The sequence below is a fragment of the Eulemur rufifrons genome, chromosome 15, assembly GCF_041146395.1.
Source record: "Eulemur rufifrons isolate Redbay chromosome 15, OSU_ERuf_1, whole genome shotgun sequence".
In the NCBI taxonomy this organism is placed as follows: Eukaryota; Metazoa; Chordata; class Mammalia; order Primates; family Lemuridae; genus Eulemur; species Eulemur rufifrons.
In genome coordinates, this window is record NC_090997.1 from 80,113,818 (window position 1) to 80,141,521 (window position 27,704).

The 27,704-nt window shown below is 38.1% G+C and overlaps 1 protein-coding gene across 5 annotated transcripts in view; it reads right to left on the reverse strand.

The window, feature by feature from the left end:
- EPB41L2 (erythrocyte membrane protein band 4.1 like 2) overlaps positions 1-27,704 on the reverse strand; it is a 197,501-nt gene that overhangs the window by 98,971 nt on the left and 70,826 nt on the right. For 4 of the 5 annotated variants that reach the window (XM_069488687.1, XM_069488686.1, XM_069488683.1 and 1 more), the window contains exons 2-3: positions 3,141-3,625; positions 1,892-2,110 (exon numbers count right to left, since the gene is read on the reverse strand). In XM_069488687.1, coding sequence (XP_069344788.1) covers positions 1,892-2,110; positions 3,141-3,611 — 690 coding nt within the window. In that variant the 5' untranslated portion in view covers positions 3,612-3,625. Of the gene's footprint in view, positions 1-1,891; positions 2,111-3,140; positions 3,626-19,027; positions 19,090-27,704 lie in introns of those variants that run through there. The other variant, XM_069488685.1, reaches the window with a different exon arrangement.

The following is a 27,704-nucleotide window of genomic DNA, read 5'->3' on the forward strand; positions in this document are numbered from 1 at the left end:
CACCACTGCACTCTAGCCAGGGCAACAGAGTGAGACTCTGCCTCAAAAAATAAAAAATAAATTTAAAAAAAAAGGTAGACTCCTTAACTTCTAGGGTAGGTAGGAAAGACAAGGGAGGTATGGTCAAATATTATACAATGTCATTGACTCAAGCTAAAAAAAAACCATTCTCTTCTATTCTTTTCTTTACTGTCCCCCACTCCTACCTCTGAGACACAAAGTTAGTCTCCCTCTGTCCCTCTCTCTCTCTCTCTGGGACAGGAAGGGAGTCTTACGAAAGTACAAGATGGAAGTGTTAAAAAGGGGCAGAAGAAAAGAAAGCTTTAAGGATTGCTATGGTCTGCATGTGTCCCTCCAAAATTCATGTTGAATCTAATCCCTATTACGGTGGTATTAAGAGGTGGTGGCTTGTAGGAGGTGCTTAAATCATGAAGGCGGAGCCCTCATGAATGAGATCAGGGCCCTTATAAGAGCGACTGAAGGGAGCTGCCTTGCCCTTTCCATAAAGGGAGGACACAGCACTTGTCCCTTCCACCATGTGAAAATGCAGTAAGAAGGTGCCCTCTAGGAAGCAGAGAGCAGCCCTTCACCAGATACAAAATATGCTGGCACCTTGATCTGGGACTTTCCAGTCTCCAGACCCAAGAGCAATTAATTTCTGCTGTTTATAAATTATCCAGTCTGAGGTATTTTGTTATGGCAGCAAGAAATAAGACAAGGATGTTTAATGCTCTCTTGCTACTCCTTTTCTTTAAACAATTGAAATATCAAAGCAATTCGCTGAAATGAGTAAAATAAAGTTCTAGATAACTAATACAAAGATGAGGACAAGGACCATAAATTATTCATCTTAGTATCCTCAGCATCTTGCAATATGATACACATTCAAATATATAATAAACTATTGTTCAACTAGATAGATATAAGATGTCATTACCAAGCTGAATGCTTTCACTGTTGTTAAAGTATAACTTCCATTTTTAACAAGAATGTGAGACATTAAGAAAAATGTTTTTAATATTTAATAGATTAGAATACCAAAGAAAAGACTGGACTAGACTTTAAACAAGCAAGATAGGTTCCATGTGTGGCAGATAAAATAGTATACAGTTCTGTGGTCAGGTCCATGAGCTCTAAAAATCAAATTACCAGGGCTGGAATATTGGCTCAATCACTAACTACCTGTGAAACTTTCAGCAAGTTGTTTAATCTCTCTACCCCACATTCCCCATTGTAACAGTGAGAATACCAATGATACCTACCTTATACAGATAGGTATTAAATGAGATAATCCATCAAAGCACTTGACATAGTTCTTCAGTGAACATTAGCTATTAGTATATGTTATAAAGTAATTTAGTTGTACAAAGCAACAAACTCTTCTGACTGACATAAAATTATATACAAGGTGCTAAATGCATTGGCTTCTGTCAGCATCAATACTAATGAATCATATGTTTTTCAAAGCATGGGTGTTTTTTAATTAAATGAAACTAAACAAATGAGCTACATTTTAAGTCATTATCTGTCTAAAAATAAAACATTTGAAGTTACACTTCATTATTCTAAAATGTCGACCTAGTGTTATGTCTCCTCAAGAAAAACACCTTATAGCTGGAGGTAATATTCAAAATATTTAATGCCCATCCAGAACAAACACCAGCCAGTACACATGACCAGTATAGACTGGCAGAGAACATCATCCCTCCTTATCCTAAGGGTCACAAAATACTGTTTGTAATGGAAACGATGACGTATTCCTATCTTTTTTTTTTTTTTTTTTAATACGAAACTGTAAAAAAAACTAGCTCATAGGAACTTGGTAAAACATTCATTGTGCCATGCCACAACCACACATCAATATAGCTCTCTGCTCAGCTCCCTGTCTCACCTCCAGGTCACAGATGTATTCGGTGCCATCTAAGAGGATCACTTTACACTGGACAGTTTTGGTCTTCTTGGTGGCTTTTTGAGAGGCCTTCTCTGCTTTTAGCTCATTGGTCTGCACTTCCTTGGTCACTCTTTTTGTTGCTGTTGCTCCTTCTAATTTGTCTTCCTGTAGTTCCTTTACCTTCTCCTCTTCTCTCTCCTTACTTACTAATTCGGCAGGCTGTTGAAGAAAACAATTAAGTTCACACTCAGGTTAACCAATTTACAGAAAACAACATAATAAGAGGAAATTTTTTTTTTTTTTTTTGAGACAGAGTCTTGCTCTGTTGCCCGGGCTAGAGTGAGTGCTGTGGCATCAGCCTAGCTCACAGCAACCTCAAACTCCTGGGCTTAAGCGATCCTACTGCCTCAGCCTCCCGAGTAGCTGGGACTACAGGCATGCGCCACCATGCCCGGCTAATTTTTTCTATATATATTTTAGTTGGCCAGATAATTTCTTTCTATTTTTAGTAGAGACGGGGTCTTGCTCTTGCTCAGGCTGGTCTCGAACTCCTAACCTCGAGCGATCCACCCACCTCGGCCTCCCAGAGTGCTAGGATTAAAGGCGTGAGCCACCGCGCCCGGCCAAGAGGAAAATTTTTAACAAGAATCATGATCATTATTGTAACCGCTGTAAGCCTAAGATTTTCAAAGACTTGGGAATTCTGCTAGAAAGGAAAGTTCCCTTCCTCCTTCCACCACCAATTCTCTCATTTTTGCGAAGTTGGACATTTCAGCATTAAACGAGTAAAAGAAATGACATCCCAACAACTACAACTTAAATATCATTTCAAACAATAAAATTTCTGATCAAAATCTCATACCATGGCAAAACCTAGGCTTCATTAGGCAACCAAAATGCACTAATCTACTACTGACTGCCCACTGAATACCTAAATAAATCAAATCAAAAAGGTATAAAAGGGCATTCTGTTTAAAAAGAGAGGTTACAGGAGTATGAGAGAATCTACTCAATCTTAAAAGGAATAGACATGAATTTTTTAGTAATTTGCTTATATAGTGGATTTTTTTAAAGGGCTTACAGGAGAAGCCTAGAGTCGACCAATCCAAGACCCACATTTCAGAAACATTAAGCCAAAGCAGTTATCTCCATACAAGAAATCTGGAAATGATCCAAAACAAACCAATCCTTTTTGTTATGTGGTTATGCTACCTAGTGTTCGTTTCCAGACAAGCACTCCCAAACCTACCTGTGTCTCAGCTCTGCTCACGGAAGGTTTTTCTTCCTTGCCTTCAACCTTAATCTCCAGTTGCTTCCTCTGAGCCACTTCTTCAGCATCACCCTTGGCCCGTCTCTCTTCTTCTGGAAGGGGTTCCTCTTTATCCAAGACCTGTTCTTTCACAACAGCTTGGGTAGGCTCTTTTTTATCTCCTCCATCTTTGGCCACGACTAAGGTATATGACCTTTGTTTCTTAAGCCATGGGGGTATGAATCGGGAAATACCCCTTCTCTCAGATGGCTCCTTCTGTCTCTTCTGGCAGTGCACACTACTTTGGCTTTCAGCTGTAGGAGATGGCTGGGAACCTCCTTCTTCCTCTGGATCAGACGACTTACTCTGCTGATTTTCTGCTACTTCTTTAGGTTTCTCCTTGGTTGCGTCTGCTCCTAACTGGTCAGAGTCCTTCTTCACTTCAGAGGCAGAGCCTACCTCAGTAGTCATGGTTACAGCTTATGCTGTAAATGAAACAAAATCATAAAATGTTATTTTCCAAACTCTCCCAATTTTAATTTGGTGGCAAGGGGCAGGGTAAGGAAGGGTGGGACGGGGAATAGCAGAGAGATAACAGGGAGAAAGCACACAACAAGAAGGTTCAAAATCACCAGAGAAAATGAAGACTGCTACTCTAATTTTTAGAATTCTTTCAGAGTCACAGAACCAAAACTAGTGTCACAATAGAATTCTAAATCCGAACAGTTGGACCTTAAAGTCACAAAGACCTCAAGAGTGATTACTTTTGATTGGTTTCAACTAGTTATAAATAATATTATAATTGACTAAAACAATCCAATCTTTTAAAGGAAAATTACTTTTCTCTATACTTAGTATCCTTCATTCTATAAAATGAAAACATTATCAACAATGTTAAAAAGTATCAAGGCACATTTCACAGAAATTTCACACGTTAAAACCAAAATCTACCAAAATGCTAGGTATTATAAAAACAGATTTTAAAAGTCGGTGCCTAATAGCAAGAAAATTAAATCTAGAACAAAGATGTATTTATTTTGTTTTCCAAAAGTCCCATAATTCACCATCACTATTCCAATGCAAAAGTTAATTTTTCTGGGAAAGGTACTCAAACTATTATCTAACCTCGAAAACCTCCATCCCATCCCCCTCAGTTATACTTTTCTTTGTATACATGATTATAAGAAAAATATCTAAGAACCCTAATCCAAATCAAATGCAGAAATTATAGAGTGGAAAAAAATACATCCAATGATTGATCTTATCAGAACTAATGAAAACAAAATTTAAATTAAATCTGAAAATAACTGGTTGCCTAAATTTGACACAAGCAAAGAGAGACCTTTAAAGTCTGAAAGTACCACTGACATAAAGAATAGGAGGGGCCTACACAGATAGCAGATCACACTCACTCTCTTTTCTCTTGCCAATGATAAAAGTGCTCAAAGTTCTGGCACCGTGGCCAACAGGTAACGTCCCAGCTATCTTCAAAAGTGGTACAAACTTAGGGCTGGTGTGATGGTATGCACCTGTAGTCCCAGCTACTTGGGAAGCTGAGGCGAAAGGATCACTTGAGCACAAGAGTTGGAGGCTGTAGTGTGCTATGATCACACCTGTATTCACACTCTACTTCAGCCCGGGCAACATGGTGAAACCCTCCCTCTCTTAAAATACAAACTTGAATAGGTCAAAAAAAGAGAGTAAAGTACACATGTTTTAAAGCTTTGACATATAATTCAAATACCATAAAATTCACCCTTTCAAAGTGTACAGTTAGTGGTTTTGGGTATTCCAAAGGTTATGCAACCATCACCACTAATTTTCATCATTCCAAAAAGAAACCCTGTACCCATTAATAATCACTCTTCATTCCTCCCTTCCCCCATCTTCTGGCAACCTATAATCTACTTTTAGTCTGTATGGATTTGCCTACTCTGGACATTTCAAGTAAATGCAATCATATGACATTTTCACTTAGCATAATGTTTTCAAGGTTCATCCATGTTGTAGCATGTATCAGTACTATACTTATTTTTTTAAATATTATTCATATTTTCTGCAAATCACATATCTGATACAGGTGTCTCAATACTAATCCAGAATATATAAAGAACTCTTACAACTCAACAATAAAAAGACATAAACCCCAATTTAAAAGTGGGCAAAGGATTTGAGTAGACATTTCTCCAGAGAAGACGTACAAATGGCCAATAAGCACATGAAAAGATGCTCAACCTCACTAGTCATTAGGGAAATGTACATCAAAACCACTATGAGATACCACTTCACACCCACTAGGATGGCTAGAATCAAAAAGATTGATAGTGGCCAGGTGTGGTGGCCCATGTCTATAATCCTAGCACTTTGGAAGACCAAGGCAGGAGGATCACTTGAGGCTATGAGTTCAAGACCAGCCTGAACAACATAGCAAGACCTCATTTCTCAAAAAAAAAGTTGTATTTTTTTTAAATTAAAAAAATATAGTAACAAGTATTGATGAGACTGTGGAAAATTTGGAACTCTTAACATTGCTAGTAAGAATATAAAATGGTGCCACCACTTTGGAAAACAGTTTGGCAATTCCTCAAAAAGTTAAACATGGAGTTACCATATGGCCTAGCAATTCTAATGCTAGGTATATACCCAAGATAAATGAAAACATCTGTTCACACAAAAATTTGTACATGAATGTTCATAACAGCATTATTCATGAGAGCCAAAACAAATGGAAACAACCCAAATGTCTATCAACTGATGAATGGATAATATGTGATGTTCATACAATATAATATTATTCAGTCAGCAAAAGGAATGAAGTGCTGATACATGCTATCACATGGGAAAATCTTGAAAATATTATGCTAAGTGAAAAAAGCCAGCCACATGTTGTATGATTCCATTTATTTAAATGTCTGGAATAGGCAAATCCAAACAGACTGGAAGTAGATTATTGGCTGCCAGGGCTGAGGGGACAGGAAGACGGAGAGTATCTACTTACGGGTACAGGTTTTCTGTTTGGAGTGATAAAAATGATCTAGAATTAGAGTATCGTGAGGGTTGCACAACCTTGTGAATATACTCCATGCCACTGGATTGTATCCTTTAAAAGGGTGAATTTTATGATATGTGAATTATATCTCAGTAATAAAAAATAATTTTAAAAATGTTATTCACATCCAATATGCAAGCACAAAAACAACCAATCAGACTATATTTAATGGCTTCTAGAATGTGCCAAGAAGTAGGCATGGGAATAAAGACTGCCTTCAAGAAGCTGAGGGAATGAGGGGTATAGATAAGCACAGATAAGTCAAGAGCATGTTGCTTAGAAAGCACAGGACTGATACTTAACCCAGATTAGGAGAGGAGGGTCATCTGGAAAGCCTTTCTACAGAAGTTGACATTTGAGGTGCTTTTAAATAATGAGTACTCATTATTCAGACAAAGTAGTCAGGATGGCAGGTACATGCCAGAAACAAGGAGGTGTGGAAACATGAGAGCTTTCCTCATAGAGGAAACCACAGGTACGGAACAATGATCCACTGTAGAAGTGAAGTGGGGACTTGTGTGTGGAAATAGAAGGGGAGGTGGAAGGCAAATTGGTAATATTAATAATTAATACTAAGAGAAGGAGGCAGAAGCTGGAACATAAAAGATTTTCTGTGTGTTTTCTTTGTTTTGGTTTTTTTTTTTAAAGACAGTGTCTCACTCTGTTGCCCAGGCTGGCCTTGAACTCCTGGGCTCAAGCAATCCTCCTGCCTTAGCCTCCCAAGTAGCTGGGACTACAGGCACACATTACCATGCCCACCCCCATTGCCCCCCACCCCAGCTGTGTGTGTTATTTTAAAGGCAACAAGAAAGTTTTTTTAAAGGCAAAGAGAAGCCATATTAACTACTTTAAGTAAAGGACCAATGTAATGAGATTCCCATTTCAGATAGCCCAACCTGATTGTAAAGTACAGGATGAGAGAAAAGACTGAAACAGAAAGACATCCAGAAGATTGTTACGGTAATCCAGACATGAGAAGATGATGGTCTGTACAATGGCAGAAGCAACTGGGTAAAGTACAAGAAATGAATCTAATGGTAAACAGGTAGTGTGGACATGACTTGGTATGTCAAACTGAATACAGAAAGCCAAAGAGAAGAAAGAATCGAGGACAAGTTCCAGGTGATAGGAGACTGGAGTGATGGTGGAATCATCCATGGGGATGGGGCATACCAGTAGAAGTGGGACTGGTTGACATTTAACTTAATTTTTGAATTCACTGCGATTGAGAAGTTTGTGGAAATATCCATTTGGCCATGAGACACACGAGTTATGAATGGAGGCTAGATATGCTCTAGAGATATGGCTTGGGAGTTGTCACCATATGGGTGATAGCTGAAAGCACAGGTGATACTGGCATCACCTATGTGTACCTTAAGCTTAGAGGACCCTAAAAAGAACCCTTATTACCATATGTAAGGATCAGGCAGAAGAAAAGGTATGAGAGCCAGAAGAAATATATAGTGAGACAGGAAGATCGGGGAACAGTAACATCCTTGACAGTGATGCTACACAAGAGGGAATAGTTAACTACCATACCTACATCTCCAGTGTTACTTCCCATTCTTAGGCAACTGAAATTCAAAAGCACATCTTCCAATAAGAACCCGAGGACACTTAAACTGGTTCCATGTTGCACAGAAAACCTTTTTTTCTTTAATGTATTGACCATGTACCATTTTATCGGACAATATCATTTACATTAATCATGAAATGAAAAAAGTTGATTTCTAGCATATGCTATCTGATTACATTTTGAGAACTGAATAAATGTCCTGGTAAGATTAAAACCCAAATGTCCCACGCTTGTCTAAGCTAACCAAGATAAACAGGCAGGTCTCTAATTACTTTGGCTGTGAGAAACAGTCTGGGGAGCAACCACTAAAGATGGTTTTTGACCAAAATATTTTAGAAGCAATGAAATATAAAACTCAAGTTTCCACTATTACGTTAAAAGCATTAACAGTTGTTTATATTTTAATCATAAAAGCTACCACTCAATGTTTACTGTGTCAGACACTGTGCCCATAATTTCTGCTCCTCAAAACATCTCACAAAGGCAGGTATTATCCTCATTTTGCAAATAATAAGTGGAAGATAAGTTAAGTGACTTGTCCAAGGCCAGTAGATAGAGAACCACAAAGTTGTATACTCTCCTCACACATACTTCATAATAGAATCATAGCTCCCCTGTGCATAAATGACCTAATAACCACAAAGGCCTTGGCCCAGTCCTCAAAGAAGATTCATGCCAGTTTGTGAAAATGACATGAATGTATTCTGAGATTTACTATAATTAACCCTGCCACCTCCTCAAAGAAATTTACAGATGAACTCCCATCACAAAGAAAATCATATTTGAACGTTATTACTTGCCCATGTAATTACAGCAGAGTTGGTAACAGAAACTGAAGACCAAGCCCAAATACAGCAATAAACAGCACAGTTAAGCCTCACAAAGTCCTCATCAATCCTCACCGTATCCACACTTTTACGTGTTGAGAACCTCAGAGGTGATCAATGTAAATGGGCAACAAGATAGAAAACAAGGGAAATGACTAATTGGATTGTGAATACTCAACAATAAGGGTGGATATAATTATATGTAAATAAGCATATCCTTAAAATAGTTTCAAGAGCTCAACAGAGCTCAAAACTAAACACTACCTTCTTTGTTGATAAAATGGTTTCTTGAACAAATTACCACCATCAAGAAAACATGATTATAGCACATTCCATAATTATTATGCCTAAAACTCTCGGAGTTTCAGATGTGGGTATGCCTTTAAACTCCATTGCCCATGAAAATGGAAACTTCTACACTGGAACGCTAGCATTCCCACTAAAATGAAAGCTCCATGAGGGCTGGGATCTTTCCTTTATATACTACTATGTTCCCAACATCTAGACTGACACATAAAAGGTACCTAATAAATAGATACTGAATGCATATTGCTAAATCATCTCTAATATCCTCATTGTGTTTTATCAACAAGGAAACTGAGGCTCAGAAAAACTAGGAGATTTGCCTGATGACAGATGGGCAAACCCCAAATCAGAATTCAAGTTTTCCAAACTCTAGCAATCCTCATTGCACTAATCTTTAACTACAATTACCCAAAATCCATCATTAGTATGGTTATATAACATACTAAGACCTTTCTACTTATCATCGACCAAAAAGAACACTGCTGTGAACAGCCAGCCCATTAGACAAGCATGTGGTTTGGAGACAATTACCATGTTGGCATGCTCCATCTGGGTTGATAAAAATGTTCATTATTATAACAGCTCCATGAGAAAAAGCATGCATCATTTAACGTGCAACCAAGCAGAAAACCATCATCAGTAGACGATCGGTACTCGTTAAGTAAGGTGCCATGTTACATAAAACCATTCTTTTTTCCCCTATGTTTAAAAAAGGTAAATTCCAAGGTGCTGTCACTACCACCAGCCTGAACTACCAACCATATAACATTATGCTACTTAAAACACTGGCCCTTAATCAGAATACTACAGCAACCAAAGCAAAATAGATACACAACTCTACATACTCATATGAAGAACTCCAAGCAAAGCGTTCATGCTAATTGTGGGGTCCAGAAATTTCCTTAAAATATTGAAATAATCTACTCTATAAGCTCTTACTGTTAATAAAATCCTGAAGCAGGGACCAGGGTGGGTGCTAATGCCAACTGAGCGGGTCCCATCCTCTGGGATCACAAGCAATATGAGGGCTTTGATTTCTACTAACAGAGTTCAATCCATTATTTAGGGAACCAAGATTTACAAAATAGAAAAGCATACATTTCTAAACCTCAAAAATGGTAGTAAAGGAATGGAGGGATGCTTTCATTTGAACTTTGAGAAAAACAAAACCCTGCAACAAATAACCATTAAACTTAAATAATATTGGCAATGTGTGGACAGGTCTAATTCAGCCGTTTTCTAGATCTGACAAAACTAGTTTTCATCTGCTGTTGGGTAGCAGATAGGGTAGAGGATATACAGAGCATCTTGCTGATACCCACAATCACTTGCTTAGGTTCATCTCCCCAAATAGCCTATAGCCCAAGGGGAGGTCTTTTAATATTCCACTATTTGATAACATTAAAGCATCAAGTGTGAGAAAAAGAAATACTGCGACCCAGATACAGGAATGATTCAGCAGCCACCTAACTCTGCTTTGGAAATAATGGAGTGATGCTTTTCAAATATATTCAACATTGAAAAGACAGGAGGGGAAAGTAAAGGAGCAAGAGTTGAAAATGGAGGAAAAGAGAAGAAATATCTGGAAAGGGAGAAGGGATTTAAAAAACAGGCAGACTTAGGGAAGACTGAAAGTTAAGTCCTTTCCCTTGCAGGTTTATTTTTCTTAAGTGCCAGAAGGTCTAGAAAATACCCCATATTCAAGTAAGTACTAATACATTCCAAAGGGACTATCTATATGGTAAAGACAAACAAGGGTTGTTTTTTAAATAATCCTATGCTACCCACCCTAGTTACCTTTATAACACACCATATCATTTGTTTATTTGTTTTTAAAGGGATAAAGGACCTATAAGAAAGAATTATTTCTATAAAGATGTAAACTAGTATCTGGTTTAAATTAAACCCACACATACAAAAGATATGAACTGCAATTCTTTGCTAGTTCAAGTTTAAGCAGGATCAGGTTACATTCAGAGCAGGTATTCCCTCCACCCTTTCTCCTTTTTAACAAAACCCAGATTTTGTTCAGCTTTCCTCCCTCTTCCACATGTTTGCCAACAGAGGCTGGCTCCAGGATGGGCCACAAGGGTGGGTGCTATTGGTTCAGGGCAGTCAGAGTAGTCTCCCTCCCCTTGCCAAGAAGACATGCAGAAAATTTGCTGGTGGGCTCCTGGAAAAAGATTTCTCTCTCTTCCAAGAGCCACAGGGAAGAGGAAGCCCCACTGTTGCCTCTGAACATTGTATACATAACATCTAGAAGTGTTGTTGCCATCTCCAATCCACTGAGGGGAGAAAGCCTGAGGACACATTGACATGCTATAGAGGGCATTGGCAAGAGCATCAAAGAGAAGAGGACCAGCCCCCGATGGGGCCACATGTGACTCTGTCCTGTGTCGGGGCTTCCTGTTGTGAGATAACCTCCCTCCCCCTCAACTCTGGTTGAAACAGTGAGCCAGGGGTTTCAGTTCCTTGTAGCCAAAAGCGTCCTGATGTCAGCTTCTGCTTATTCTGAGGAAAGCATTACAAAATAAGCCTCAAGAAACTGGGAGCACATGTAAAATTATCTCAGGTTATTTATTACTCCCCACTGCATTTTATGAGCCTCAGGCCTAAGAGCCATAGTTGTCAAATTTTTCATCTTTTTCCAGATGATGTTCAGTTTTTAAAAACTTAACACTTGACTTAATATTAGTGGGATAAACCATTAATTCTTTATTCTAACAACTCTAAGAATGACACAAAAAAATTCTTAAAGTTCATCAAAATATAAGATGTATTTTTTCATATATTGGAGAGACAGTTTTTGAAAATTAGGGCATAATTTTCAATACTGTCCGATTTTAATAACAATTGAGGTAAGTACGAACAATCTTATCTGTTGAAAGCAAGTTCCTGCTGCTCTTATTAAGGATTAAGTCAAAAAGAAAACTACGCCAAGCAAAGCCCTCTCTACAAGCAATGAAGGCCATCCCAGAAATAGATGCCCTTTCCTGAAATGAGAGCTGAACAACCAGAGTCCATCCATAAATCATTATGGATGTTCTTTACATAATCATAAGGCACATAAGCCTCGTACTACTGGGCAACCCAACAGCAACCCAACACACACTCTAACACAGATGTTAAAGACGTCCTGAACCCTGCTGGCTCTGAACTGAGCGGTCAGAAAGAATGGTGAACTGCATTTGCTCCGATTCCTTCTCTCAGGTGGAGCACTGCTTTTGTGTAACAGCCAGAGCTGGAGCCACATTCTTTCTGTGAGAAGTTACTTAATGTTTGGATAAAATAGCATGGTGGTTTAGAGATCAAGTCCGGGAAACAAAACAGGATTAGAATTCCAGCTCTGCTGCTTATTACCTATGCAACCGTGGATAAGTTATTTAGCCCTGCTGAGCTTCAGTTCCCTCATAAGCAAAATAAGGATATAATAGGTACTTGCCGGGTAGCTCTAGGGATTAAGTGAGATGCTAGACATAAAGTGCCTGGCATGTAACAAATTCATAATAAATGATGGCCCACTGTCATCAAATAGAGATTCTGTAAAGAAAATGACTATGTCCATTTGTTCACTAAAAACAATAGTAATGGTAGTAACAATCACACCAGAAATAATAATGATAATATCAGTTATTTGCTGAGCACTGATCTAGAAACCTTGCACGTAGCAATTCCTTTAATCTTCACAATGCTTTAAGGAAGGAACTAAAATTATTCCCATGTTACCAATGAAGAATATAAAAAGAAAATAAATAGCTTGGTCAAAGCCATGTGGCCAATAAATGAAAGAGCCAGAATTCGAATCCAGCTCCAAAGACCTTATGCAACACTTCTGTCAATCCCCAAATGACTTTATTTCTATAAAACCAGCACCTAGCATGATGCCCAACAATTATTTGGTGAAAATCTATAATCAGAAAAAACCAAACAACTCCATCAATAAATGGGCAAAAGACATGAACAAAAACTTTTCAAAAGAAGACAGAATAATGGCCAGCAAACATATAAAAAAATGCTCAACATCTCTAATCATTAGGGAAATAAATCAAAACCACAATGAGGTATCACCTAACTCCAGTAAGATTGGCCTTTATCAAAAAAATCCCAAAGTAACAAATGCTGGCAAGGATGTGGAGAGATAGTAACACTCACACACGGCTGGTGGGACTGCAAATTAGTGCAACCTCTGTGGAAAAGAATTTGGAGATACCTCAAAGAGCTACAAGTAGAACTACCATTTGATCTGGCAATAGCACTATTAGGCATCTACCCAAAGGAACAAAAGTCATTCTCTATAATAAAGACATCTGCACTCGAATGTTTATGGCAGCACAATTCACTATAACGAGGATATGGAAACAACCCAAGTGCCCATCAATCGTGCATGAGTGGATTAATAAAATATGGTATATGTATACAATGGAATACTACTCAATTATAAAAAATGATGGTGATCTAGCACATCTTATATTTTCCTGGATAGAGCTTGAGCCCATCCTCCAAAGTGAGATATCACAAGAATGGAAGAATAGGCACCACATGTACTCACCATCAAACTGGCACTGACTGATCAACACTAAGGTGCTTACACAGTAGTAATATTCTTTGGGGGTAGGGAGGATGCGGGGTGGGTAAACGCACAACTAATGGATGCAGTGAGCATTGTAGAGGTGGAAGGGCATGCCTCAAATCATGGTTGGGATATGGCAAAGTCATAACATGTAACCAAAATGTTTGTACCCCCATAATTTCCTGAAATAAAAAAGATAATGTGTAATCAATAAATTACCACCACCATTTGGGGCTTTATAATCATTAGCAACACGTTCTACCTGAGCACTCCCCATTCAATTTCACTGACCGTCAGGATGTAGATGCAGAATCTTACCCGCTTCTTTCAAAACAAATTTTTATTGAGTATTTGCAAAGCACATGTACCAGATACCAGTAACACAGATGAAAGAATCCTGCTCTCAATCTAGTAGAGGAAATAGGTAACAAGATTAGCATTAATATATAGTCACACAACTTGTCACTGATTCATAAATTTGGATAATTTAGATTCAGAAATTACAACTAGTTTGAAAAGCAGCCACAGTTTTCTCAAAAGCTACCATTGTCAACTCTTCAGAAAATCACACAATGGTCCTTCATAGAAAATGCTTGTTAAACATTCATACAAATAGGCACCATGCTTTTTAAAGAGTACTAATTCTCATTCTCAGTTGTATTTGGTAGAGACATATTTGCTCTCTAGCTGAATTCAAGTAACTCAAATAAAAAAAGCCAAACAAAACAATCCTGGTTATAAGTTGTCTCAACATCAAAAAATGCAAAACAAATTTCATTTTTATATTCACTAGTCTGATTTAAATCATTAGCCCAATAACAAGGGGAAAGTGGCCGAAGGATGAGCAAACAGAAAAAGACACATAAGGGGCACATAAACATATGAAAAGATGCTCACCACGCTCATGATAAAAGAAATGAAGTTAAAAATTCAGGATGGAGACATCTAAAAGTTTAATCATGCAATCACCAAGCAAGGCTGTGGGAACAAAGACAATCTTATACAATTGCTGGTAGAAGAGTAAATCAGTACAGACCCAGTGGAAGTCAATTTGCCAACAGCTATCAAAATTCCAAACGTGTACACACTTTAAAATAGTAATCTTAACTTGTGGTATGTATCCTACAGACATTTGCACATAAGTAAATTTATTAAGTACAAGGTGATCCACTACAACACTGTAAAAGCAAAGTATCAACGTCCATCGATAGCAGGCATCATATCATGTTCATACAAGAGAATACTACTCGGCCCTAAAGAAAAAAGAAATGAGAAAGGTATCCAGTTACCAAAATAACCCCAAGGTACACTGTTAAGTACAAACAGCAAGATTCACACAGTATACATGTTAGGTTACCTTACAGGGATAGGACACCTTATACAGACAGTACAGCTTATGGGATGAAAGCAAAGTGTATGGGAGATAATTACGTGACTATGAACACACACACACACACACACACACACACATGCCTGTATGTGCATAAAGAAACGAGAAGGATACAGAAGAGTAACAACAGTGATTACGGGGAATGGTGGATGGCGCTGGTAGATGACGTGAGATACAGGAGACAGTTTTCGCTGAGTAGAAGTTTTCATAAACTGAAGTGCTTTATTAGGAAAACAATATTTATGCATTAAGTGAAAAACTTGGCTAGCCTGCTTCCTTGGAGACAACTCAAGTGCCACAAGAGACTACTACAAGCAATGGTGCCACCTTGACCTGTCACAAAGCTTTAACTACCCAAATGAAGAATGTGCATGTAGAAACTTTCCAGTCTATTCCAGCTTAGCAGCAGCAGCATTATGATGGCCAGCAAAATGGTTTCTTGGCACACGAAGCTTAAGATCGTCTGTACATCCTCAAAGAAAGTGATTTCTGCCAGCCTTCAGTTCAGCATACTTCACAAACCACCCCGTACCCCATATAGATTGCTCTCCTAAATAATATAAGCCCAACACCTAAGCTTGGGGAGCAGCAACGTTTTTTAAGAAGTGTATTTTTTAAGAAGTTCTTCATTTAAAAAAAATATTTAATACATATGCAATCATCCCTTACTATCTGTGGGGGATTGGTTCCAGAAACCTTGCATATACCCTAATTCGCACATACTTGGCCCCACAGAACTCCAGGATGGGAAAAGTTGGCCCACCTATATGGGTTTTGCACCCAGCGAATACTGTATTTTCTACCTGAGTTTGGTTGTGGATGCAGAAGCCACCCATTTAGAGGGCCAACTGTATTTATTGAAAAACACCCACGTATAAGTGGACCCATGCAGTTCAAGCCTGTATTGTTCAAGGCTCAAATGCAGTTCCTAAGAAAACTTTGCTTATTTTTTTATCATTTTGTCTTTAGCGTAGAGTTGAAATAGGTGTCTTTTCCTAACAATAATATTTGTGCATATGTAGGTAGGCCAAAACGATTATTCCTATTCTCTGCTGGAGGACTGGGAATAGGGTACTTGGACATAGAGTTCTCTGAAAGTTGAGGAAATTTTTTAAAAGGGAGGGTAAAACAGGCTGGGCACAGTGGCTCACATCTGTAATCCCAACACTTTGGCACTTTGGGAGGCTAAGGCAGGAGGATCACTTGCAGCCAGGAGTTTCAAGACCAGCCTGGGCAACATCACAAGACCCCATCTCTACGAAAAATCACAAAATTAGCCAGGCACGATGGTACGTGCCTGTACTCCCAGCTACTCGGGAAGCTGAAGGAGGAAAAATGGCTTGAGCCCCCAGGAGCTCGAGGTCACAATGAGCTATGATCGTGCTACTACACTCCAGCCTGGGCAACAGAGTGAAACTCTGCCTCTTTAAAAAATAAATAAATAAATAAATGAAGGGAGAGAGTAAAACAGAAATGGAAGATTCTTATTAAATTTCCAAGCTGGTCCTACATAAACATCCCCAATCTCTTTCAGCAGTTTCCTCCTCATTCGTAGGGAAAAGCAGGAACAAAACTGGCCTGACAAGCACAAGAATGTCATCATGTTTCCTGCCCACACCTATTCCCTGCCCCACATCTGCTACTATATTCACATGAAAAGGGTGAAACTTTTGTGCAGATGAGTAACTACATGTTCCTAGTACAGTGTTATGCATCTGGTAGCTTTGTGATAAATATCTCTTGTGATGTTCCTAGTATTTGGGGAACATTTATTTGGACCACCATCCTATAGTGCCATATAGAAGGAAAAAAACACACATTTTCTTCCAGTGATATCATAACCAGGCTCAAAACAGAGCAGTGCCAATACCAATAATCTCCTGTGATCATAACAGATACCAGATAGTACACTTTTTCTATGTTCATCCCACAATTACCTTATGCATAAAATGCCTACCCAGCCCCGTCACAAAACTGCCTATACTTGGTCTCAAGTGGTAGTTGACAACCAGTCTAATATTAGTTCTGTGTGAATCAAACTCTAAAAACTAACAGCAGTGGTTCAGGAGACGCTTCCCAAATAAGCTAACGACAAATCCACCAAGGTTAACTGCACAGGATAAATGCACAGGCTGCAGACGCTGCATTTTAATAGGTCATAAGACAAAAGCTTGTCAAAGTCAATCAACTCCCCCACACTATGACAAGTTCACCAAGCTGGAGCCTACACTGATCTCATACTTTCAAATCCTCTTCTCCATAAGCTTTGGAATGCTGCAGTCAACAGGCATAAATACCTAAATCTTGTCAAAAAAACATAATTCATTTTTAAAATTTTGTTCATTAGCTCTTCTCCCATTTTAAATGTTTATAGCACTTACCAAAGAGTTATGCCAACGCATAGCATATATTCTAAAAACTAAGGCTATAAATTGAATGATTTTTTTTCAGCTTAGGTAAGCACATCCACATGTTGACGCCAGTTCACTGGTCAGTTGATCAGCAGAAGGTGCCACAGAGTGTTAGAATTATGGACCTTCCAAACCTGGCGTGATAAGGGCAACTTTCCCTAGGCGGGAAAAGCTGTAACCACAATGGAATTACAGACATGCCATTTGGAATGCTATAAAACCTTTTTTTTCCCCCCAAAGTATTTCTAACTCTGAACATTAATTTAGTTCAAAACTAGTTAGTAACAGCTTCAAATAAATAACTACTTTTAAGTGGTAGTGGCTAGGACAAGTTTCTACTTTAGCTAAATGTATTTATTTCTTTGGAGGTAAAATTCTCCAAGTTCACTATTTGCAAAAGTGATTTGGTAGAGTGTCCTGCTGGAGAATATGTCAGACATTCAACCTTCAGTCCATCAAAAAAATTCAAGCACAACTAATATCAAAGTTTATCTTATCTTTGCAGCGTAACTTTGCTTGTGATCCTGCTATGATGTTAAACTATAGGTCATCAATATATAATCTGTACAGAAACACTACAAAGCAGATGGGGTGGGAGGCAATGACCGACTGTCCAGATCAGCAGCATCACCTTGACAGTTATTTTTTATTCAGTTCCCACACCCGAGTTGCAAATAATTTGAAGAGGCAATTTTTTTGTTAGGACAAAAAATAGAAAACTTAAACTTCCCAAGTACACATGCATCTCCCCAAAAATACCATAAATACTTCAGTGGTATAGGAACATTCCCTGTAGTATCAACAATAAAAAAGGAATTGCAGAGATCGCCTGCTAATTACAGTGGCACTGATTTTGTTATAAAGTAGAATAGAAACAAGGATGTTTTTGAAGGAAGATTATTAGACTGTTACATTATACAAAGAAAAAGCATGAAGATATTTTTCTAAGTCTGGATGTCAGAATCTGGGCAATATGATGAGTTTTCACGTCTCTTCAATGTGACAGCAGATTAAATATTCAATAATAAAAGAAGATATTGATACCTATCTTTATTCGACCAATAGTTACTTAGGGTGTTTCCATCATCAAAACAATAATCAGTCCTATTAATGGCTACTAATATGCAGATGCTAAAAACTGAATTCAAATCTCTGATAGCTATAGTGTAACTTCTTTTAATCAAACAAGTTAGGGTGAAAATGAAGCACTTTATAAATTAATTAAACTGAAAGTTGTTATCATTTAACATGCTAAAAAAAACCCAGCTGTATACTATTAACCTTACACCAGTCTTCACTGTGCTTTAGTTAATCATAAATTTTCATATAGTATACCACAACACTGAATACATCAATTATAAAACAACCAGACACACATATATAAGCCAACTAGCTTCATTATTCTCACAGTTAGAACCTGAAAAAGCTATCATGTTAAAGATAACCTGAAAAAATTAAACATTTGCCTAGAAAAATGCAAACAAGTGGTCTAAAACTAAACTCTGCCCATTGGAAAAAAATATATTCTTCATAGGGCTTGGTTCTAATATAACAACATATTCTGTTGTGAAGCAGTGTACTTACCCAGATTTCATCTACTTCTGTACATTAGCATTTTCCAAATTTTCAGGCCACTGAATATTTAATCACACTCTCAACAGCAAACTTCCTTCACAAGCAGAAACAAACAAGTATGTATCATGAAACCCAACTGCTACAACAGAAATGTCCTAATAATCTCCCCCTTGAAATACATACGCAGCTTTTAAGCACATCAAACACGTTGTCTGCTGTTTCCTGTCATTGGAAGACTGGAAAGCTGATGGAAATCTAGCGTCCAAAAGCTTAATGAGCAAGACTGGCCCCACCCAAGCTAGACCCTGCTGGAGAAGGGCATGCTCAGTAGAAAAGCCCAGCTTGGTTCCAAGTCACTTCATTCCTCAGCTAGAAAATTCACATGGGTCAAAGAAAAAAAGTCAGCTTCCTGCTGCCTGTTCTACCCACTAAATGAAGAAACCTTCTACATAGAGACTAGTTTTAATGACACAACTCTAATTCTTTAATCATAATTTCTGTAATTCTACTGAGATTTTTTTTCTTATTTAGTTTTTGTGCTTATGATGTTTGCTTTGCTTTTGGTCTCCATTTTGCAACTTTGATTTTATTTTTGTATTTTCAATCTACCCTACAAATAGACAACAAAAGTATACGTACACAATATATAGTAGCCCTCCTTATCCTCAGAGAAAGATACCCAGTGTATGCCTGAAACCATGGATAGTACCAAACTTGATTGTCATCAACTGGAACACATTTCTGTTCATGTCTTCACCCATAAATTTAATGCCTTTTCCATCTTAACTAAGCACTTACCATGCACTGTTGACCATAACTTTTGCAGTTTGAGGTATCACAGTGAAACTAGCATGAATTTCTTTTTCCTTCTTCACAATTTTATGAGAAGATTCGTTACCATAGATCTTAACCAACCTCAGCATACAATTTTTTCCCCTTTCCTTATTAAGTCAAGAACTTTCACTTAAAGGAAGCAGTTGACAGTTAACAGCTTCTCTTTGGCTTATTTGAATTGCCAGCATCACTAATCTTGTGCTTTGAGGCCATTATTAAGTAAAATAAGGATGACTTGAACACAAAACCTGTGATACTACCACAGCTGATCTGACCACCAAGCCAGCTATTAAGTAGTGCCTACAGCATGATCTGCTGGATTCACATTCCGGGTGAGACAGACAGGGCAGGGTAAGATTTCATCATGCAACTCAGAACGGCGTGCAATTCAAACCTTACGAATTGCTTATTTCTGGTATTTTCCATTTAATATTTTCAGACTGCAGTAAGACCACAAGTAACTAAAGCTACAGAAAGTGAAACCAGGGATAAGGGGGAACTACTATACAGTCTAATCATCTTTATAAACTACTATAAACTGATAAATACATTTTTAGATATAGAGAAACCATGCAAATACATAGTCCAGTTTTCAATCCATAAAAATGAAAAATCTATTTTGATTCATTTGTACAAGGATGTCTATTCATTCTGTATATAAAAATGGAGGCTTGTTTTAACAGAGATTGCATAAGTACCACGATATAGTTATAAAGCTGATAAATCCCTGTTTTATATTGTCAATCCTAAATTGAGAAATGGCTAAAAATAAGGTAAACCTGCATCCATCTCTCCTATGAATACAAATACAAGTGTAAGCACAGTAAATATAAAGTCACTAAAGGAAAATGAGTCAATTCTAAAATGAAGGTCAGAGCGATCTGAGAAATAGCTAATCTTCCTTAACTCTATAGTAACAACCCCCCACTATACTTCCTCAATTTAAATTCCGGTTTTTCCACCCCCCCCCATGTATGTATTCAGGATTGAGATAGACTATGAATCCATGTGTTCATTTTTACAACTCCTACCAAGCAGTTCTTGGGTCAATGAGCAATTACCTGTTCATATTCACAAAAAAAATTTTAAAGGGGGCCTTTTTTATCACAAAGAAAATATTTAAATAAATATGATGTCACCTATACCAACAGGCAGGAAAACGATAGAGTATTTTAGTAGAGCCAATTTTATTTAATTCAAAGCATCATCCTTTTCTTCAGATTAAGTTCTTCCTTTTTTATGTTACATGTATTTTTAAATAAATGCTACTAGTACAACTGCAAATTTGTTACAATGTACTTAACTTGGAAAAATATTGCCTTCAACCCTTTTTGTGAAATACATTGCGCCATGGAATCCAGAAATCTGAGAGCTACTAATCTATTGCACTGGACCTAGTGAATTCAACAGTGGTAGATCTGTATGTTCCATTCTAGGCATGTCTTAGCATCCTTGTGTCTCCTGTAGTCTTCTCTTACTGCTATGGACTGAATTGTGTCCCCCCCTAAAATTCAGATATTTAACCTACCCCCCAAAGTGATGATATATGGAAGTGGGGGCTTTGGGAGATGGGTTCAGATGAGGTCTTGAGGGTGGGGCCCTTGCAATGAAATCAGTACCCTCATAAAAAGAGGCACCAGAGACCTTGCATATTCTTTCTCTACCTCTCTATGTGAAGATACAAGGCGGTTGTCTACAAGCCTTCAGCAGAAACTAACCATGCTGACACCTCCACCTTAAGACTTCTAGCCTCTAGAACTGTAAGAAAATAAATTTCTGTTGTGTAAGCCACCCAGTCTATCATATTTTGTTATGGTACCCCAAGCTAAGACACCTACCTTCTGTAAGGTTTTTTGGATTGGCCGGTGCCATTATGGAACCCAATGCTATTGCTCAGCAACTCGGCTGGCTTCAGAAGAAAAGATCCTACTCAAGAGACATCTGAATCTCATTGTTCAAACAAAGGTTGAGAGAATTAAGATAGAGAAAGAGTTTTGTGACACTATGGAAACAGGAGAAACTATTAATATAGTGGATAAAAAAAGTTGGGCTATTAAAACCAAGAGAAATTAAATGAGTTCCCAAACTCACATATACAGTGGTAGAGCCAGAATTTATACCAATTTGGTCTGCCTTCAAAGCCAATGGACTTTTCCACCAACACTACATTACCTCTATTTTAACACCTTTGTTTTCTAGATTAAGTAAACTGAACTTTATATAAGGTACTCAGAAGGTTATGATTTATAGCAGAGAAGTATACAAACCAGGTCCAGTGTTATTTATTCATTTCCAGTAAGATTTTAAACACATTCAAGTACACAAAATACATGGGTTGAAATCTTCACAAATGTCTTAATATAAAAAAATTATTAATATAAATTTATATCTATTACATCTGTCTTCAGAAAATCCAAAAGAGCCATGTTTTGACATTGTCTCATTATTTCATTAAAATGGGAAATCAGAAGGCTTATCCTCTGAATGCTATTTTTAAAATATTCAAGGGAGTTGGTTGAAGTTAGGATGGGGAACACTTTTCCTATATTTACATATGTGAGTTTATGTACAAATAAAGTTTTATCTTAAATCCAGTATCATAATTTCTTGACTTTTAAAATTGTCCAACCTCCTACTTGTCAAGGACCACAAAGAATGAAATTGAATAAGATGTAAAGGACTCAATACTCTGATGGGTCATTCATAACTCCCAAATCATAAGGGACATAATGGGAACAGAAAATAAAGTTATCAGCATCACAAAAATTACAATGAGTAAGACGGAATTCCTCTCAGTCTTCAAACCTCCATCTGAGAAGTGATCATCATCTGTCCTACCAAGAAAAAAAGTAGACAACACAATTTTCTGGCATAACCCTGAAATATAATAACTCGGGGTGGAAGGACTCTTTTTTTATTCTACTGAATTTACAGGGAATCCAATCCTTCAATCTACCTATCATAAGGCAAAACTATACTTCCGAATAAACATGGAGAAAAGTTTTATGACTACAGATGAACTTCAGTTAGTCTATAAAATTTACTAAATGCCCACACTTCATAGGATCATTGCTATTGATATATCTGATGTCAGCAGAAAAAATAATTTTTTTCACTAGTACCTTAGCTCCAATGTACAAGTTCTCTTTTAACCACATACCACACCAGTTTAATTTCACTTAGGCTCTGAAACAGAATAATTTGCACAACTGCACATGAGTCATCTGCAAAGTTTCTTCCCTACCGGACTTTTTAGTAATGTTAGACTCGTATGTCCAATTACATTAAACACAATTACATTTTTAAAATGTAATGTTAGAAAGTACTATAGATTTATGTGACTCTAATAAAGAAATATGTTGCATGACCCTAGATGTTTACAGGTGGTATGGAGTGAAAGTAGGAGCAGTGGGAGTACAGGGGAGGAAAACGAATAAAAGAATAACAGCTACTGTTTGGAACAACAACAAAAACATCTAAAAAATGTTAAGATAAAGCTCTTAACAAATCCCTTTTTTAAAACAATTAACTATAAGGGTCAAAAGCATCACTTTTTAAATTATACAATCAGACCAGTATAGCAATCCATCAGGTACTTTGTATTATTTTCATTCCACTTTATATCCAAGAAACATGTACTAAGTTCTTCCTTTGCACCAGACACTGGTTTAGGCCCTAAGGAACCAGGGGAAGGTTCTTGCCCACACCAGTCCTCTGGGAACTCACAGTCTAGCAGGGAAGACAGACACATAAACAAATCATTACACCCTATGTGATAAGGGCTACTAGAGGTACAGGAAGGGCACCGCAGAAGTGGTCAACTCCATTGTGAGGGGTCAAGGAAGGCATTATAGGCTTACAATGTTTAGGCTCATTCTTCTTTCACTTTGAATGAGCAGATGCTACTGCTAGGTGGTAAGGACACCCACTGTGCCTTAGGGATTAAAGAAATAAAACAAAAGCACCTATCTCAAAGCCCACTACCTACAAAGCAGAAACAAAGATCTTGCTAGCAGCTGTGTAACACCCTACACATGACTGAGCAAAATGGGGATTTTTATAGAATCAAAGTAGTTCAGAGCTAAAAATGACCTCAATGGTCATATACTCCTACCCCTTGCCTTTAACAGAAGGGGAATCTGAGGCCCAGAAGTTAGGTTATTTATATAGTAAATGAGTAGAGATCACATCAGGCTAGACGTCAGTTTCTTGCTAATAATCCCAATGCCTCTCTCCATAGCAGACTGCTCTGCCTGGGTGAGAAGGGGAGACATGCTGTTAAGAAAAGGGAAAAGAGACCCTTTATTGCCATCCAAGGGCCAAAAGAAACAAACAGCCCTGAGACTGGGAATCCAGCAGACCTAAAATGTTCCCCAGCTCTGCCCCAACCTCTGCACCCAAGAAAAAGCCTATATCCTCCCACCTCCCCCCAAAATTGTAAGTTTCCAAAAATAAAATGGCCATTGCCAAGAAATTATCTACCCTTCCCAACCTGAAAAAACAGGTACCAGGAGCTAACCTACCTAAATAATGGGACTGTTGTGAGGATCAAAGAAGAACCACCATACCAGCTGCTTATGGTAAAGTACAACATGCTAAATGAATGCAAGTTACTAACAAACATAGAATTTGCACGGTCAAAAAATTCATCCAAACTTTTTCCCATAAAAATGGGCAAAGGTATCATTACATTTACCTTTATTTTTAAAAATCAAACATTAACATAATCTCCTACCAATTCATCTATTTTTTTTCCTCAACTCTATTTCCCCACCCTAACCACTCCCCACTGCGTAGTTTCCCTTCTTTTCTCTCTCTCCTTCCCATTAAAACAGCCACCACTATTCCAAGAGGCCCTACTAGAACCACATAAACACCCAACATATAAACACAGGCTCATAACAAAAAACGTGCTGTAGAAAGCTGAACACTGATTCCACAAGGACAAGCTGGGGAAGTGTTAAGGTGTATGTGGTAAGCAGTACACAGCTAAACAGCCAGGGTGCCTGGGACCGCCACACCTACCCAAAACAATAAACAAAAAATATCCAACACAAGCCAGCATACTCACATTACCTTTGCCTGTGAGACTTCAATTTTATTTCTGAACTTTTGGGTTTTGCTATGATCCATTCATTCCATGAAGAATTGTTGTTGTTTTTTTTTTGCTTGCTGATAGTTGTTAAGGATACAGACCTGTGTAAAACATGGCTCCAGCAGTGTGAGAGAAGGACATTTAAATAACTATACCACAAAGAAAATAAGATATAATGTAAGCATAAACAATTTAACAGTAACTGACTTGAGGGAAGAATGCTTCCCAAGATGACATTTGAGCCGACCTTGAAGGATAAGAAGGCACTTACTGGGCCTATTATAAGTGGGCAGAAGCACACTCCTGACCGTGGGAACTATAAGGGACAGGCACGGAATCATGAAAGATAAATGTGTTGTAGAGAACGATGAGAACCTCATCTGCCTGGAACAGAGGGGAGGGAGTGGAGGACATGGACACGGGAAACGAACAATGCATGGTCAGTATACTAAGCTCAGACGTTTTTACTCTATCTTATAGTCAATGAAAAAGGACATTAACTTTATATTTCTGGAGGATGACTTTGGCAACCATGTGAGAACAAGTGACTCCATGAAAGGAAACTGGTTAAGATGATGTTCCAGGGATCCAGGTGACCAACACAGAGGCAACAAGGATGCAAATGAAGAGCTAGAGTCAATAAATATTTAGTGGGTCAAATGGACAGGACTTGATAATGCACTGGATTATGGGAGTAATAGAGAACAAAGTTCCCAGGTTCCTGGCAGTCTAAGGTCAGACAGTGTACCATGAACCCAGAGGGACTTCCCAACAGAGTAGGAAACAGGGAGGAAGGAAGCAAAAGCTTCCGCTTTGAACACACTTGGACTGGAGTGCCTATGTGACATCTAGGTGGAGAACAGAAGGATGGCTGGAGATGTGTATCTGAATGACAGAAGCGGGGTTTCCAGACTAAGATCTGGAATTGCTTGGCCAATCAGTGTCATCAGAGGGAGATGAAATTGCAGGCAAAACAGAGTAAGAAAAATGCTCATCATAAATATCCCAACAGAGAAAGGAAGGAGCCTACCAAGGAGGCTGAGAAGGATCAGCACAAGAGAAAGACAGCAAACCAAGAAAGCACTGGCAAGAAAGAAGAGTCAAACAGGGAGTGTGGCCAACAGGGGCAAGGGCAGATTGTTTCAGGTACCAACAAGAGTTAAAAAGTATCCTAAGATTGCTGGTAACCTCAAAGTGCAAGTTCAGTGGCCAGTGGGAGAAAAGGTCAAGTGGCTATAAAGAAAAAATGTTGAAGAGAGGAGGCTGAGACATCACAAGAGTCAATTAATCTCGGAAGTTCAGCACTGAAGAAAAGGCTGGAGAAAGCGCAAGTAATAATCACAAAAAGTCTAGGGTTGAGGGGAGATGTTTATGTACAGGAGAGGTTTGAGTTGTTTGGTGCAGGCTTTTTGTAGGAGAGACAGAGAGGGGAGAGGTTCAAGACACAAAAGAGAAAGAAAGGAAAATGGACGGCATATAGTTCAGAAGAGACAGACGCAAAAGGATCAAACCCAGAAAGAAGACTTTGACCTTGGACACCAGGAGGGACATCTCAACCCCAGAGACCAAAGGGAATGGTAACGGAAATACACACGGGCTGGGAGAGAAAGGGGTTTAAGGAAGCTAGAAGGATAGGGGTGGATCTACAGCCTTATTCTCCACCTTAAATAGCTTGAAAACTTTGGAGCATTTTGTTAAATAAAATTTATAGGAGGTCATTGTTTTGGACTATCCTCCTGCACCAGACCCCATCAGACCAGACCAAACAGGAATGGAGTCACTCATGCTAGGTGCCATGTAATAGATCTGAACTCTGACACAGGACAGGTTTCAAAACAAATAAATAAATAAATAAATAAATAAAGCCAGGAGACTCATAACAACCAATCAAAAGTGGCCCAGTTTACCTGAGCAGGCATGATAAGGAAGTCCCCTCTGTTTTAACCCTATAAGGAAAGTAACTTTGAAACAACTCGTCTGCTTTTGTTCTGTTTCTGCTTTCCTCAGCCCTTTTCTGTCTAAAAAACCAACTTCCTCTATTCAGCTCATGAGAACACTCATTCTATTTTACAGAAGGAGGTATTTGCCTGCTTCTGGAATCGCAAATAAAAGCCAATTAAGACCTTTAAAATAAACCTGTTGTAATTTTAACAATTTAAATGAAAAAAAACTGAGGAGAAAAGGGGAAATTTTGAAGAAAATATGGTTAGCCACCTAGAATATATTCGATGATAATTCTCCTAGCATTTACGTAAACATACAGTTCAAAACAGGTTAAGCTGAACAATTTTCAACATGAAAAGTCATTGGTGTTTTAAACTCTTCAAACTGTGTTTGGGATTCCCTGCGTAATCTTCTTTCTTCTAATGCATTAACTTGATTTATAAATCAATATCTATTAAATTACCCAGAAGAATATAATCAAACGAGTGCCAATCTTCTTATCAATATAAACACAGAACAGAAAAAATAACTCATTGAAATTGCAAAGTTTGGGGAGGGGGATCTTGTTTGCACTGTAGTGTGTGCCAAGGGCTTGACTAAATTTATTTTATGAGATACAATACCTACAACTGTAGTTCCTATTCTTAAACTGTGAAGCCTGTGTCTCAATAAAATGCCAGCTTAAAAGACGAGATAATGAAGACCACCATCACCACCAGAACCCCATAAGAACATGTGAAAGGTTATAAAACAAAACTCCTTTTATAGGGTTGAATCTTTTCCAGGGTGAGCCTTTAAGACATTCTGACAGTGCACACAAATACTATCTCTGGAACAAAACCAAAAAGGCACAGCTGCAAGACATCTTCCACTGAAGTTGTAACTGACTCAATAGCAGTCCCGCCTTTGAGCAAGAGAGTCTATAAAAGCCAGAAGCAGAGCTATTTTCCCCTACAAACTGGCCAGTGGAACTGCTCTTGATCCAAA